Raw genomic sequence first — 16,085 nt, 5'->3', positions numbered from 1 at the left:
TCTCGAGTAGTCATCTTCAAAGGTTGATACACTTCCAGAGAAGGGACCACATCTGCTCGAAGAAAGACGAGTGACAATGAAAAATCAATCTTTCTATTTCGTACTCTTTAGTACGAATTAGAAAGATTGAACAAAGAAACAGAAAAAAAGGAGTAAGCTCAGACCTTCGGGGGAGACCAAAAGAATCCTGCTGCCCAGTTCAAGAGTAGCACAAAGGAAAATCAACGAGTGGAGGAGACCAAAAGAACCCTGCACCCAGTTCAAGATTAAGCCTGCGGAAAATCAACGATTGGGGAAAACCAGAAAATCTTCCAGTCGAACTCAAGATCAAGCCTCGATGGCCCTTGAAGAAATCACAAGTCCGATTCAAAATCAAGTGTTCACCACCCTTGAATCAAATTCAACTCCAGATAAAAGGAGTAAGTTCAGACCTTCGGAGGAGACCAAAAGAATCCTCCAGCCTAGTTCAAGATTAAGCCTGCGGAAAATCAACGATTGGAGGAAACCAGAAAATCTTCCAGTCGAACTCAAGATCAAGCCTCAACGGCCCTTGAAGAAATTTCCAGCCCAATTCAAGATCAAGCCTCGACGGCCCTTGGGTTGACATCTACATTAAGGGACTTCAAAACGCATCTTCTACACATGACAAGCACATGTCTACGACGCGCCTTGAAGTGGGGGCATTTGTAGACATCAAAATTTCGGTGAAATGAATGTTGACCAATAATTAAAATTTCAACGCTCACGTGTCACATAAATTTTACATGTAGCGTGTGACTCAACGAAAAATCGAAATAAATTGGAAAAGTCATCAAATATGACACGTGTCAATACCTGGCAGAAATGATTTATTTCATCTGATTATTTAAATCCAAAAATCAAGTTTTGGAATTCTATAAATAGGAAGCCAAGGCATTCATTTTGGGGGAGGAGAAAAGAGAAGGAAGAAAGAAAAGAGAAGGAAGAAAGAAAGAAAGGAAGAAAGGAAGAAGCCTTGAAACTCTAAAGCTCTCAAGCAAATCCCGAATGATCAAGAAAGCACTCTTCGTTCTTCGTCAAATCCTCCTTCAAGATCAAGCCCCAACGGCCCTTGAAGAACTTCCACCAACTCAAGATCAAGCCCCGACGGCCCTTAAGGAAAGTGTTCATCGTTCATCATCTGTTCATCCTAAGATCAAGCCCCAACGACCCTTTGGATCAACAACCTCAACAAATCCACACATCCAATCGTTCTTCAAGATTAAGCCCAAAAGCCCTTGAAGATCCGCTCATCCATCAACCTTCAAGATCAAGCCCCAACGGCCCTTGAAGAACTTCCACCAACTCAAGATCAAGCCCCGACGGCCCTTGAGGAAAGTGTTCATCATTCATCATCCGTTCATCCTAAGATCAAGCCCCAACGGCCCTTTGGATCAACAACCTCAACAAACTCATACACTCATTCTTCAAGATCAAGCCCAACGCCCCTTGAAGATTCATTCATCATCCGTTCATCCTTAGATCAAGCCCGGACAGCCCTTTGGATCAACAACTCATCCACAAACCTACACCCTACGAAGATAGAATCAGATGATCAAATTACAAAGAGATTGTAACCCCAAAATCATTAATACAAAAATATATTTTGTACACGTATTCTTGTCTCTTGTTTCAGGAATTTTTCATGTTTACAAGTACTATTCACTTCACCTTTTATTTTATCTTTATCGTTAAAACTCAAAGTTTTCAAGTTATTTTCATTAGTTTTCCAAATAATCTATGCAATCAATTTACTAAGGATATATTTAGAATTGTTGGAAGAAGAAAAAAGAGAGGATATATGCAGAATTATTCTGGAAATAACTTTTTTTTTTTACAATTACAAACGATTCTAAAGCGTAAATATTTGAAAGTTTTTATGAGTCCTACAAATGTTCGCAAGAGAAAACGTATGTTAAGTAGAAGCACTTGTATGTTTAATACAAATTTCAACATTTTTCATGATAAAAAGCACTCCACGCATAAGCGTTTCAGCTATATCCAACTTCCATTCACAGTTTCGTTACTTCTGATTGTGTGACTTGCATACTCTAATTTTTTAGAGTGTATTTAATTGGGGTTTTGAAATATTTTAATTTTAATTTTTATAGCTTCAGGCATTCAAACATAATTTTAAGGGATTTATATAAATTCAATATAATTTTAAAGGAGATTATAAAGTGTTATGCGTATTCAATCGAGAATTCATTTTAAATGATTTCATAGTGTATTTTAAACATTTCAAATATTACGTCTTCATTGAGATTTTAAGAAATTTCAATCAAAATTTTTCATAAAATCTTAGAAATTAATAAATGGGTGATTTTGTATAAAATTAATAAAAAGTTACAATATCAACAATATTTATGTTAATTATAAATATATAAACCATGTATTGTGATACTTAAATGCATTATTTATAAACTGGTATTAGACAGCTATGCTCTCAAAATATTATTATGCATGTATATGGGGTAGGGGACCCATTAAGTGTGGCCATTTGGGGATTTGTTGAAATAAATGTGATACATGCAGGGGTTTTGATTTGGATTTATCCCCGAATTTTGGTAGATTATATTACTGGACATTTAGGATTAGGGTGTCTCATCGCACTTTGTGAGACTTTTGATTTTTTACATTTGAATTCAACACACAATGTCTGTTTCCTCGTTCTGAATTGCAAGCAGTTGAACTCTATACTCTCTCATATTATCGTGTCTCTCTCCTGGCAAGCTCATCTACCAGCTAATTAGTATGGACCGATTAAGCTAGGCTTCAGACTTGTCTTTCTTGTCTTAAGCCAAGCCAACCCAGCCCAAAATGATTCATTGATCAGCTAGGTTGTCGACCCGCCATAACCAAATACCCGACTCGCAAGTCCATTTTCATTCGGCTGAATTCTGAGGCCATCTTCAACCGAAATAGAGTCAAATGTCTCCCTTTAGCCTATAGCTCTGCAATAAATTATATTTTAATGAACAGTGTTAAACCAAATTTTATACCATCTCCAACTGAGGAGGCCAAAGGGTCATAGGCCAAACATAATTTATTATTTTAATTGAATTAATGTGATTACTTAAATTAAACTACCATATTAAAATAAGATTTTCGGACATATTTTGAGTGTCACTTGTCGCCAAATGAATAAGCCACTGGATTTCTTATCTTTATATAATCTCAATAATTTTTTGGATATGATTTCAAGTGATACGTGTCGCTAAAGTGAGTAACTCTCCATATTTCTTATCTTTATGTAATCTTAATAATTTTTCGGATGGGATTTCGAGTGTTATGTGCCGAGATGTAATTGGCTGTGCAAATTTTAGATTGGATTCTTATCTACATGGCATTTCTTATATTCAGCTTCCAAGTTAATAAATTAGCTGGATATTGGGGTAGAATTCACACACCTCCAAACACCTTCACTTGTTTGAGAACTACCATTGACACTATCTTCCGAGATCTCATCTATAAGCCTTGCAAAGAGCTTCATCTTCTTTTCGGATCCAAGCCCTTACTTTCATTGCAGATGTGGCCAATTGAAAATTATTGACAAAATTAAAGGAAAGATTTTTAGAAAATGTAAGAGAATAGAATGTGAATAATTGAAATAAAATGAGGTAAGATAGTATGGAATGGTGAAAAGTATGCGAGAAATGGTGTAGGAATGGCTTAGGTACTTATAGATTTTTTTTTTTTTCAAATTCGTCAAAAAAAAAAAAATCAAATTCCAATAGTAACTTGACGGTAGCATGATGTCATTTAGTCGTTGTCATTCAAATGAGTTGAGCTGAAGGGCTAGTAAAATATCAAGCTTGACATTTTGGCGTTGAAGGGCTGATAAAATGTCAAGCTTGACATTTTGGCGGTGGAGGGCTGGGCTATAGGGCTGGTGGGCTACTCTTGGCCAGCCCTTTGGCCGAATCTCCCATCTTTGACCAGGTGGGGACCCCGAACCCTTTGATCTAGCTCTCGGTTGAAAATGGTTTTTGTGTCAAAACGGCTGTTTTTAGCCAATGGCGCTTTGGCGGGTGAACAAAATATCAAATGGGATGTTCTTCTTGAATTGGAGAAAGGGCTTGAGATGCTATCTGAGGCCCAGCTGGCTTTTGAAGGACCACTTATAAAGGGTAGAATGCCTTTTGTCGCATTAACTAGAAGATTTGTTAAGAATGAGTATCTGGAAGTCCTGATGGGTGTTTACTTTCTTGATCAATTAGCAACACTTGATAAAATCGAAGAGCTCAAGTTAGGAAACCAATATGTCAGCGACTACTGGTTCTTCTATGGGTATTCGAGTTGGGGATGAGATCCAACTCTTTGATGAGATTGCTCAAGGAGCTTGGGACTTGAGTGATGATGGTACGAGGCATTTCAATTGGCCATCGGCTTGACAGTTTTTCGTATCAGACTGGATAGAGTTTTCGGAGTATCGCATAAAGGAGCAAGCGCTGAAGGAGATTTTAGAGAGAGTTAGGTCAGCACACAAAACAATTTGATGTGTTTATAACATGTTATGTGCAAAAGACTGTAAATATTAGAATTTTTAGTTCATATTGTCACTAATTGAACTAGAGGCTTGACTTACTTGGATGTAACATTCATGAGAATTTATTTAGATAGAAAACCATGAGAATTTAATTGGTCGTTCTGAAATTTTGGTTTATTTCGGATCAATACAAAGATTTTTTGGTTGGGATGCCACCTCGATATTAATGGTTGCACTGAGAAAATCGCCCGATCATGTCATCTATAATCTCTCTCGCTAGAGCCGAGACTCCATGCATTTTGATTCGCTTAGAACTTAATCTTATCCGGTTTCTACTTGGAGTGAGAGTTACTTTAGTCAAGCAGTCATACCGAAATTTTCTTCATATTTGTGAGAGGGCTGCGAGTAAAATAGGTTTTATACCTTTCAATTTTTATTGACTCGTTTGATTATTTATTTTTCGTTTACCCTTCTCCCCGCATTTGCGTTTTACATGACGTCGTTTGGCAAAGAAATTATAGATGGAGTTGTCGGTGTTGAATCTCATTTGTCAAAGAAAGTGGGCCACACACTAAAAAGTGAAGAAAACTGCTCCAAAAAAAGAAATGGAATCACTTTTCTGTCCGAATAGTAGTCAACTAGATGTGAATCATGTGATCCTCTGTGTGTGCTCTATATATAAATTGCAGATCTCTTGCACTGATAACCAGTACAATTGTTGAGAGAGAGAGAAAGAGAGACGAAAATGAGCAGCAAAAGAACCACAGTGCCGAAAGCATATCCGAGGAACCGTGGAGATGGCGCATACAGCTACACCAAGAACTCTTGTTTCCAGGTTCTTTCAGTTCTACCAACTCTTATAGTTATTCATGTTTACTTTTTATTTTATTTATAAACAATACGGTAATTTACGTTAAATTTGTATACATTACGGGATAGGGAATTTAAATTTGGGTATAGATAGAAACACACTGCTCTAACCAGTTAGTTTATCTGCATTGACGTTTTGAATTTCAATTCTCATGACATAGAATACATTTTGTTGACATAGTTAAACTACGTAATATGTTGTGCAGAGAGAGGCTGCAAATGTTGCAAAGTCTCTACTTGATGATGCAATAGCAGAGAAGCTTGATGTAGAAGACTTTTCTTGCAATCCAAGCAACGCGTTTCGGATAGCATATTTGGGATGTTCAGTTGGACCAAACACTTTCTTTAGTGTCCAAAACATTCTGGAAGCAGTGAAACACAAGTACCAATCCTAGTGCATCTCCTCCCAAATGCCTGAAACGATTTCAACACCCTTTTCGCGTCTTTGCCTCCAGAAAGGCAGTACTTTGCAGCTCGTGTGCCGAGGTCTTTCCACGGCCAGTTATTCCCCGAGTCTTCACTCCATTTCGTGCATTCTTTGAATGCGGCTCACTGGCTCTCTAAGGTACCAGAGCAAGTGGTAGACAATAACTCTCCGGCTTGGAACAAGGGGAGATATACTATACGACTGCGCCTGATCAAGTAGTTGATGGTTATGCAGCACAATTTGGTAAGGACATGGCTGCATTCTTGGAAGCTAGGGCCAAAGAGCTTATGGTAGGTGGAATGATGGTGATAATCATGCAAGCCATCCCAAATGGGACCCTTCCGTCTCGGATTCCAAATGGCATCATGTTTGGTTTTATGGGCTCTACTCTCATGGAGATTGCCAAGGAAGTAAGTCAATTAGCAACTCTTATGTGTTCATTTAGAAAGATTTAACAGACGAGAATTAGGTCAATTGGTTATGGCAATGTGTCTGTCTCCTGTAACACATCTAATTCCTCTATGTTTGTTTTGTAACACTCCACCTTGTCAGGACTGATTAGCAAAGAAGAGGTGGACTCATTCAACATTCCAATATACAACACAACTCCAAAGGAGATGATGGAGCTGATCGAAAGAAATGGATGCTTCAGCATAGTGAGAACGGAGTCGACAAGCCCATGGTTAAAAATCGGTCATCTAAACAACGGACAAAGACTCGCAATGCAGCTCAGAGCTGGGTTGGGGGGAAATTTTAAAACGCATTTTGGAAGTGAGATAACGGATCAGGTGTTTGATAGGGTTTATGAAAAAAAATGAAGAACTTGTTCACCAAATAGAATCTTGTTGCAAGGAAGGAACTCAGTTGTTTCTTGCTCTCAAACGCAAATGAAGCAACACAAATATTGTGCTAACACTTTTTGTGTGGTTAGTTATACTTTTGCTTCTGTTTCTCTCTAAATGTGGAATTTGTATTTTACTTTGTGCTTTGTGCTTTATGAGTTTATGTTTTGTATATCTCTCTAAGAGCATTTCCAGTGTAGCAGTAAGGCCTTCCGGGGCAATATACAATTCAATCTCCTTAAATGAACAATAACTGCCTAAGTGCATTTTCACCCTTAAATTGAATAGCTCCGTCAATTCGTATTAAAATATTAGTATTTTTAAATGTATAAAATAAAAAATATAACTTTATTTTAAATATCGGATAATAATAAAATATTGGTTGAAAGTATTTGAAAATATTGAAATGTAGTGTAAAGTGGAGGAACATAGTTAGTTATTTATAGAAAAAAATTATAATATTTTATTATTTTTAATTTGTTTAATTTTTTTTAATAAATTTTTAATAATTTGAATTGTGGCTAACGTCTTGCATCACATAGGCAAGGCGCTAGGCCACACGATTATTCCCTGACTTCTTCATCGAGCTCGCCTTGAGTTTAATTGCCCGAGTAGGGTGAATTGTTTTGGGAGGGGCAAAAGTGGATGGGGTTGACTATCCCCAATGTAATAAGCAACAGTGAAATTGCTTTAATATGGAATTTGTATTTTACTTTATGCTTTAATTTTTTTAATAATTTGTTTTTGGTAACTTTTTAATAAATTTAAATTGTGGCTGACGTTTGCCTTGCGTCACATGGACAGGACGTTGGGTTAGGCGATTATTGCCTGACGTCTCCATCTGGCTGGCATTGAGCTTGCCCGAATGGGCTATAGTGTTTTGGGAGGGGCGAGAGTGGATTAGGTTGCCTATTCCCAAGGCAATAAGTAACGGTGAAGTTGCTTTAATGTGAAATTTGTATTTTATTTTATGCTTTATGTTTATGTTTTGTTCCTTTTGAGGACCCAACACAACTTTAAAAATATAAATGTGTTATCCACACACTCTTTTTTACTTCTCACACAACCCTCGTTAATTTTTGTCCTTTAATCTTTTTCAATTTATCCGATCCAAGGGTCAAAAACTGGAAGAGTGTGTGGATACTACACTCCTAAAAATAAAATGCTGAAACATACAAAAGTCACACAAACAATTAAGAAAAATTAACAATTTGATTGACATTCTTGTACAATAAATGTAAAATTAAACGGACAAAAGTCGTACAAACAACATTTAAAAAATGACAATTTGATTGGCCTCAAGTAACTCATTCATTAGCGGGTGGAACTCAGCTTGACCTTAGAAACTAGCTTCTAAGGAAGTGGTGCCCAATAGCTCTAAAACAATTCTTCGTATCGTTTCAATTTTATTTGGATGCTCTCAGAGGGACATTCTTAGCCACTCTAGAATATGTTGATTTTCAGGGTAAGACAATTTGACAAAGAGAGAATCACCTTTTATAAATAACCCAAATGAGTTGGGTGGACATGATTTGGGCCCAACGATTGTCGCTGCCCAAGTTTCAAAATTAAAGCCCAAATTTCAAAATCTGACCCAAAAAGGAAAATTGGGAGTCCAAAGCGGGTGATTGGGGGGTGGGTACGGCTGTCCGGTCCGGAAATTGGATCCGGTCAAACGCGACAAGAAAATGATGACGAAATTTCCAGTAAGTGTCCAGTTTCCTTCGATTTGGTACTGAACATTCTCCAACCAATCAATAAAATCTTGGTCGGTCTATGAAATGTGAAATGGTGGGGGAGCCCTTGAAATTGCAGAACTTGGATTCGATTCCGGTTCAGCTGCAATCACTTGACATTTTCATTCCCTGAATCCTCTGAAGCTGCTGCTCCAACGGCAATTCCAATCATGGCCGACTTGCCCAAGGTCAAACTCTTCTCTCGTCTCCTGTCGCTTTCTGTTCTTTTCTTTTTTAATCTTGTAAATTTTCTTCTTCTATCGGGGACGGACGGTACTTTGTGCAAAACTTTAATCAGATTTTTTGGTAGGTAAATTCATCCATTTTTTTCTTTGTAGTTTAATCAGATAGTAATTGACCAAAACCCAATTGATTGCTCTGTTTCTGTTGCATTTTTCTGTGCCTGTTCTTCATATTTATTATTTTCCTCTTTTTCCAAAAGCTAAATGATAATCGGATGCTGGAACCTGGAAGCGCTTAAGCTTAATCTATCAGTTTATTTATGTTAACTTGCTTTCTAGCCAAAAGGGTCATGAGATTGTCATACCTCCTCAATTTGGTTATTGGCGGTAAATCATTTTGGTCATTCCATGAAAAATCCTTATTAAGTGGAGGGATTGGTTTGACAAAAAGGTGGTTCACAATTCACATGACAATTTAATAAGGATATTGACATATTTTTTTACGGAATGACCAAAATGATTTACAGTGGACAAACTCATGGACCACTTCTATCGATTTTCATGTTAGGACAATTTTGGTTAAAAAGTCTAATAGCCTTTTAAATTTTGTTTTAGTTGTCTTTAGACTGAGTACAATAACAATTCCTTGCCCGATGATTTGGTAAATGTGCTTTTCTTATCCATTTGTTAAGTGTGCTTTTGCGTTTGAATGATTGACATTCATGTTACAAGAAATACGTTGTGCTAGATTATTCCGTTTTCCATAAAACGGAGAACCTAATAATGGATTGGTTGTCCGGCTGCGAATGTGTTGATGAAGAACTGGAACATGTATTACCTGATTTTAACATAACACCTGTGATGGATCTTACTGGTTGTGCAAGTTTTTCTTGTTGTCTTGGTTGCTTACTTGTGGGTTGCATCATGTAGGAGCATTTCATAGCCTCCATCAAGGAGGACTATGACGTCACGTGTTGGGGTTGTGGATTACACCTTCTTCTTCCATCAAATGCTCCAATTTTCAAGTGTGGTTGGTGTGGAGCTTTAACAAATCAAAATGCGGGGAAACGTGAATGCAAGTACTTTTGGTTGAGACGCTTGCGGGATCGCTGCTTTGTCGGTATCCTGTTCATGTTTATGCTATTTGTGATATGTACGTACTCGTTGCTTGTATAATTCTTTTTGGAATCTCTCTCCATTTTGCTTGCACATTTGTTGACATTCACCCCTCCCAAATAATTAGGTATCCTTAATTTCACTTTTCTATATTTTCTTCTGTATGAAAATTTAATTGATCCATCGGAAATGGTCAAAAGATTTCCATGAAAGAAGATTAAGAAAATTTACCTTAATTGCAGAATGTAAAACTGCAATGAGGGAGTTAATAGCTTCTTTTTGGGGATTCAGGAGCGTGTTACCAAATTTGCATTGTCTAGTATGTTCTACAGGTCGAGAAGATCGATTTTGCATATGCAAGAGCTCTTAAATCCCAAATTCTATGTATTTTGCTGTGTAGTATTTAAATTTGAAATAGGGCCAAACTACTTTGATGAGGTTTTTCTTTTGTTTTTCATGTTGACATGTTTCCTTAAGTTGCAGGTGGTGGAGTGTGGGCGGTATTCCCTGTTCTTTTCGGTATCAGCTATTTCCATGGAATTTTTCACTCCATCATTACCTTCATGTTATCTGTAGCCACTGTTTATACATTCAGTTCTGCTTCATTTGCGTGTGCTGGAACACCTCCGTGCAGAGTGTGGGGAAGCTATCCAGCTGTGGGGAAAGGTGACCTCGATAATTATACCTTCTGTCACCAATGCTTAAAACCAAAGTCGCCTAGCACTCATCATTGCCGGTCCTGTGGAAAGTGTATATTGGACATGGATCATCACTGCCCATTTGTGAGTTTTGTCATCTTCTTCCCAATTCGAAAATATGTTGGTCGTTTGTTTGACGGAATATCTTTCTGTCTATTGAATGCATTGTCTTAATCACTTGACTCTAGGTATTAGTAAGAATTGGTAGATTTGGATTTGAGATCATAACACGCATACTAATAGCAATGTCACTGCATGATTTTGATGCAGATTGGGAATTGTGTTGGTGCAGCTAACCACCGACACTTCATTGCCTTACTCATATCAGTTGTCACCAGTACGTTCTATATTTCTATCATGGCTATATATGTGTGTTATCATATCTGGCCATCCATAACCTACGAAGCTGAGGACCACTTGCATGCCCTTGACAGTTATTCAGCTATATCAGCTATCCGTGAGATTATATATGGTTTGCTAAGATCTGCTGTCCTTTTATCCCCTAGAGGGCTTCTTCTGTTATATCTGTTTGTTTCAAGTGTTTCGTTGGAGATAGGGTTGAGCATACTTCTGTGGCAGCAGCTGAGTTTTATTTACGAGGGAAAGACCTATTTGAGTCATTTAAGTTCACAGGGAACTGATGAAGTTGGAGAGAAGGATTGCCAAAACCTCGTGCGTTTCTTTGCATTCCCGTATCCCTTGTCAAGATATCTTCCCCTCTGCTCCCGCTCAAGATTTTTGCCAAGTTTGCAAAAGAAGACGCATAGACACAAGAAGTAAAAGAAGTAGTCTACATTCCTTTTCCTTTTCTTTTAGTCAAATTTTTAGGAGGGGGGCTTGATTTTACTTTCATGGTAAGCAAGAGTTTGAAGGTTCGCGGGGTGTATACACTTGTGGTTTTATCGAGTCGTGGATAATCTGTATTATAAATTTAAATTAATTGGAGAAGGTGAAACAATTTTGTTTAATTTTATTCACTGTCAGATGTAGCTTACAGCAATGAGTTAGATAATGTTTTGGAAATGTAATCAGTGAGAAACCTACAATAGACGTTGCCGGTCACATGTTTAAAAGTGGACTTCCCCACCTTTCGTTTAAAGGATAACATTTCAGTTGCTCGTCCTCTCTCTCTCTCTCTCTCTCTCTCTCTCTGTTATTCTCTCCGATGGCTACCTGTTCTTATCTCCTCAACCATGTCCAGATTAAAGGTACCAATTAAAACTGGTTTTCGTTTTTCTGATTTCGGAGTAGCTTTCTGTAAGATTTCATTTTGTGTTCTTGATTTCCAATTCGTTGTAGGATGGCCCTCCAGGATAAGGATATCCAAGCTTGGAAATCTCAGTCCTACCGTGAGTACCCCCGTTCTGTTTTTCCTTTGCAAATTTGAACTTTGCGAAATTTCTTGTAGCGAATAACTTCCGCGCACACCCATTTTCTCTTTATGCACGCTCATCGGCTCATGTTTTGTTGCAAATTTAATCCAAAGGCAAGAAGAGTGCTAAGGAGAAGAAGAGAAGTGTGCGGAAATCGCTTCCCCTCTAAAATTGGCTCTGTTCAAACTCTGTGCATATGATTTCAACAAACTCTTCAATCTTGTTAGGAAAGCTTCAAGACAAGAAGTGAAAGGCAGCCAAAGCAAGGGCTCATAATTGCACAATGTTACTTCGGTTTGGTCCAGGTCGGAGCTCCTTCTCCTACCACTCTATTGTCATTGAAGCCACCTGATGATATAGATGCGGTTTCAAACATTTTCCGCACCGGCGGCTCACCGACCACACCGCATAACGTCTCAAATCTAATGCACAAGTTGGTGGTGGCAGATTTGGACCCTGCAACCGCAAAGTTAGCAATCGGGTTTCTGGGTCCTTTTTTTTCGCTAGTTTTCGTTTCTGTTCATAATAAGGATAGTCATGTCCTGGTACCCAAAACTTCCGGTTGGGAAGTTCCCGTATGTGGTGGCTTATGCTCCCACAGAACCGATTCTCATGGCAACCAGAAAGGTGATCCCGCCGTTAGGCGGTGTGGACGTAACGCCGGTGGTGTGGTTCGGATTGATTAGCTTCCTAAATGAAATATTAGTAGGTCCTCAAGGCCTCCTTGTTCTCCTCTCTCAACAGCTTAGCAGCTAATAGTACATGCGAGATTAGTCTTGTGCGATATCTGGGAATTGTAATTTTTTGTGGAAGAGTAATAATAAACTTCATCGTTGCCCGCGTATATGGTTTCTTATAGCTTCGCTATTATCTTCATTTCAGTACTTGAAAGTAAAGTTGTGGAAAATGTTAAGGATTGAGATCCTCTTCAAATCTCACACTTTAAAGTACGTGGACCAAACAATTTAGACCGTTCAATTTAAACCCCGTGTTCCCAATTAACCCATCCTATTGACCTTCACATGTAATCTCTCTCTGACGCCAAGATTTCTCATGAACGCCGAGGGGACTCCGGAGAGGATCTCCATCCGAAAATGTCTACTCATGGACTCTCAGAAAATGTCGGAAATTCAGTATGTGAAAGAGAAGAAAAGTAGTCGTGAAGAGTGAGCTAATGCATTGCAGGCTTGCTGCAGAAGGTACACAATAAGTTACTGATTATTATCTGGAATAAGCACTGTTGCTTTGAACAGTCGAAGACAAACATAAACCTAAGAAACAAGTTTACCCGACAGTAACAAAATGGACCAAACTAATTAAGGACACAAACTGTCAAATTCTGAACCAGAATTTATGTTTTGATCCAGAGAGATGCGACCCAAAAGTTCATATATCCGAAGCGCGGTAACTTGAGCAAAGAAAACCATCAACACATAGCACCATTCAGATGCATCTGAGGAAGGCGGTTCTAGTCTAGATGTCTGCTGTAAGGAAGTTCGCTGACAATGATACCTGGAAAAGAGATGTTGAACGTTAGCCCGAGTGCCAGAGAGAGCAAGAGAGGAAGCAAGGGATTGATTTTGAATCCAAGAAAATACCTTCTCGCCGGGTTTGAATGGAGGAAGACCTTTAAAAGGACATGTAGCGCATCGAAAAGCATCCCCTAGTCCACACTGCAGATTGTAATTTTCAAAGCAAAGTAAACAAAACTGAACAGAGAAATAAAAATACATTAAAAAGCAGATGGATGAGAAACTAGAGGACATACACTGCCACATTGCGACTTGAAATTGCTCAAATCTACAGTGGAGCCCAACTTCTCTACTTTCTGCTCTTCTTCAGCTCTCCCACAAGTGCAGTTTTTACAAGCTTTCCTTGTGCTTCCAACTTCGCAATCACTCGCTGCACAAGCACATTGTTTGGTACATGGTTAAAAGAACACAAAAATTGCCCCAAAAAGATTCACGAGGCCAACAAACAATGAAAACAATTCAAAAAAGCATCATTTTGGGCCATGATGTCTTACATAGCAGCTGGGGTTTCTTTAAGTCCTCTTCTGTTAGTAAACTATCCTCGTCAATGAGATCTGAATCATCATTGATCTGAATTTTTGGTAAAGCTTTTGTGGTCTTTTTTAAGGCAAAGGATGAACCAATCTTCCAAGAAGGCTTTTTAGCCTTGACCTACAAAAAAGAACAAAACTAAGGCTCGAATGACTAATTTTTAGCCATCACAAAGCATATCCCATGATAAATGAACATTATCCAAATTACAGATTTTATTAAAAGCATCCATCCACAAATAAAATTTATTGATACAGTTATTGTGAACCAAGATATTCTTTTCATTCTTGTGAAATTATGAAATGCTAGAGTAATCGGAAAAATCAGAGATAACAATGGACACGTTCATCGAATGCAATACTCATGTGCTACCCAAAAAAAAAACACAGAAGTACTCCAGTGCAAAAGCCTTGGGCAATTCAGACAATAGGGAGATTGGTGAGGTGGGTAGAAGAGATTCAATTAAACGCCTACAAGAAATTAAATGGAGAATATAGTGCTCGACTGGATTAAATGGCAGGAGAAACTTCACAAGTAGGATCCTACCTAGATCCTGATAATGGTCCATGTAGCAACTCCAAACAGTTGGTAGTAAGGCCGAAGTGAGTTGAATCGAGATTTGTGTTATTGAATTAACATGCAAGGGGGAGAATTTAGAAATCTATGCCAATGGATACTAGTAACACTGAAACTTACCCCAAAAGATAACTCAGATGGTAAACTTGATTTCACTTGAAGAGCTTTTGCTTCTAAAAAACCAGACAATAGTAAATTGCGCTCAAGAATGGAGGTGGTCTGCAAGAGAACCCAAGTAAGAGTTCTCATTCATGCCAAAACAAAATCTACAATGTCTCAATGTCAACATTAATGACCTTATCTGTTTCCCCTGTCGAAGCATCAGATATCTTGTAAATTAGGACTGTTCCACCAGGCTTCAAGACTCTTGAGATTTCCCCTAACAACTGCTCATTGGGAAATTCAATCGATCTACAAAGAGTAAACACAATGTCCACGGCGGAAGACCCCACCGGCAGCTGATCTGTCATGTCATATATCAAAACAAAATGAGATGAACACTATATTTTTGGCTACTACGTAAACTGCGCACATGACAAACTAGTGAGAAATAAAAATAAATAGCTAATCCCAGACCGGTAGATCCAACGTAAAAACTAAGCAATTGATCTTGGGATGCTATACAATACTGCCCATGGACAATAAACTAAGCAGAACTGATACAAAACGAAATATCAGACTCCCGGACATGAATCTTGTTCATTAGCAGCGATTTAATCAAGCAACAGTTGATAAAAAAGTTTTGTAACCCATGGACACATATTGAATGGCATTGCGGGAGAATAGAGACACAACTACATTAAATCACAAAACAGAATAAGAAACTTACTTGAAGAAGACAGAGTGACAATTTGAGGTTCACACTTTTCGGTCCCGAGCTCCCTTAATGCATCAAAAACTAGACTAACAGGTAGAACCCCATCATCTGTAAATGCCAGCACAGATCCCTGCAGAAATGAAGGTCAATAAATTTTAGTGGGTTACATCCTCTTTCCCACATGAAATTTGTCAGGCAATAAGAAAAAAGCTTAGTTCTTGAAATTTTTGAGGCTGAAGAACAAATAACAACAGCTGACACAAACACAAAATAAAATTGATAAAAGGACAATTAATTGACAAATAATAACGTCAGGTTCTTCATTATTAAATTAAAAAAATAATATTATGCAATCAGATTCAAAAAGGTCGATTAAAATCTGCTTAAAAATACTCAATTTTTCACCACATGAGTTAAAAGTATTCAACTTTCGTCTTCCATTTTTCCCTTTCAGTTTTCTGAGCAGCCAAACGGTTCGCAGGAAAAAATTCGCAGTAATTGAAAAATCGCTAACGAACGCATTGCAGTAAGATCTAAGCAAGCAATTGCAGAACAAGGAAACAAATTGAGAACTGAAAAAAAAAGAAAAGACCAGAGAAACTGACCATGGCGTCGAAGGAGGAACAGATCTTCAAGCCCTAAAAGCAAAAACGCAGCGAACCGGTTCTTCTACAGTCAGCCAACAATGTCCCGTGCTTGTACTGTATTTGTGCGCTGCCGACTTCCTTTTTCTCTCTTTTGCGTTCGGCAATGTGGTGGGCTGCGTGGGAAGAATAAGGGCAGTATTTAAAAGGAATACGTGGGTGATGGAGTATGACGGTCGCACACGACGTATGCCGTGTACACCGAAGCGTGGGGATCGTGAGCTGGCCACACTT

General features: G+C 38.2%; 3 protein-coding genes and 1 pseudogene across 5 annotated transcripts; 3 read left to right on the top strand and 1 right to left on the bottom strand.

Moving 5' to 3' along the window:
- Positions 1–5,252: 5,252 nt before the first annotated feature.
- Positions 5,253–6,856, top strand: LOC125477589 (annotated as a pseudogene).
- Positions 6,857–8,402: 1,546 nt separating this feature from the next.
- On the top strand, positions 8,403–11,346 carry LOC103943193 (protein S-acyltransferase 11). Of its 2 annotated transcripts, none has more exons than XM_009353425.3 (4): positions 8,403–8,570; positions 9,495–9,684; positions 10,164–10,462; positions 10,649–11,346. In XM_009353425.3, the coding sequence occupies exons 1-4, from the start codon at positions 8,553–8,555 to the stop codon at positions 11,156–11,158; spliced, it is 1,017 nt and encodes a 338-aa protein (XP_009351700.2). In that variant the 5' UTR covers positions 8,403–8,552; the 3' UTR covers positions 11,159–11,346. The 2 variants fall into 2 exon arrangements, with proteins under 2 accessions (XP_009351700.2, XP_009351699.2); XM_009353424.3 differs by having other exon boundaries at positions 8,404–8,570; positions 9,495–9,717.
- Positions 11,347–11,489: 143 nt separating this feature from the next.
- Positions 11,490–12,595, top strand: LOC103943194 (protein COFACTOR ASSEMBLY OF COMPLEX C SUBUNIT B CCB3, chloroplastic). Its single transcript, XM_009353428.2, is given in 4 exon segments — positions 11,490–11,586; positions 11,678–11,727; positions 11,979–12,257; positions 12,259–12,595. Coding segments are annotated over 4 exon segments (621 nt in total). The 5' UTR covers positions 11,490–11,543; the 3' UTR covers positions 12,508–12,595.
- A 356-nt stretch (positions 12,596–12,951) lies between these two features.
- Positions 12,952–15,972, bottom strand: LOC103943195 (anamorsin homolog). Of its 2 annotated transcripts, XM_009353429.3 has the most exons (8): positions 15,813–15,972; positions 15,220–15,337; positions 14,687–14,853; positions 14,511–14,609; positions 13,778–13,934; positions 13,520–13,653; positions 13,350–13,424; positions 12,952–13,263 (listed from the first exon to the last, which is right to left on the bottom strand). In XM_009353429.3, the coding sequence occupies exons 1-8, from the start codon at positions 15,813–15,815 to the stop codon at positions 13,225–13,227; spliced, it is 792 nt and encodes a 263-aa protein (XP_009351704.1). In that variant the 5' UTR covers positions 15,816–15,972; the 3' UTR covers positions 12,952–13,224. The 2 variants fall into 2 exon arrangements, with proteins under 2 accessions (XP_009351704.1, XP_048440835.1); XM_048584878.1 differs by lacking the exon at positions 14,511–14,609.
- Between the last annotated feature and the right edge of the window lie 113 nt (positions 15,973–16,085).

The sequence above is a fragment of a genome, unplaced genomic scaffold (assembly GCF_019419815.1).
Source record: "Pyrus x bretschneideri cultivar Hongxiangsu unplaced genomic scaffold, Pyrus_bretschneideri_v1 Contig22, whole genome shotgun sequence".
Classification (NCBI taxonomy): Eukaryota; Viridiplantae; Streptophyta; class Magnoliopsida; order Rosales; family Rosaceae; genus Pyrus; species Pyrus x bretschneideri.
The sequence above is the reverse complement of the archived record's forward strand: the minus strand, read 5'-3'. Positions and strand labels throughout refer to the sequence as shown.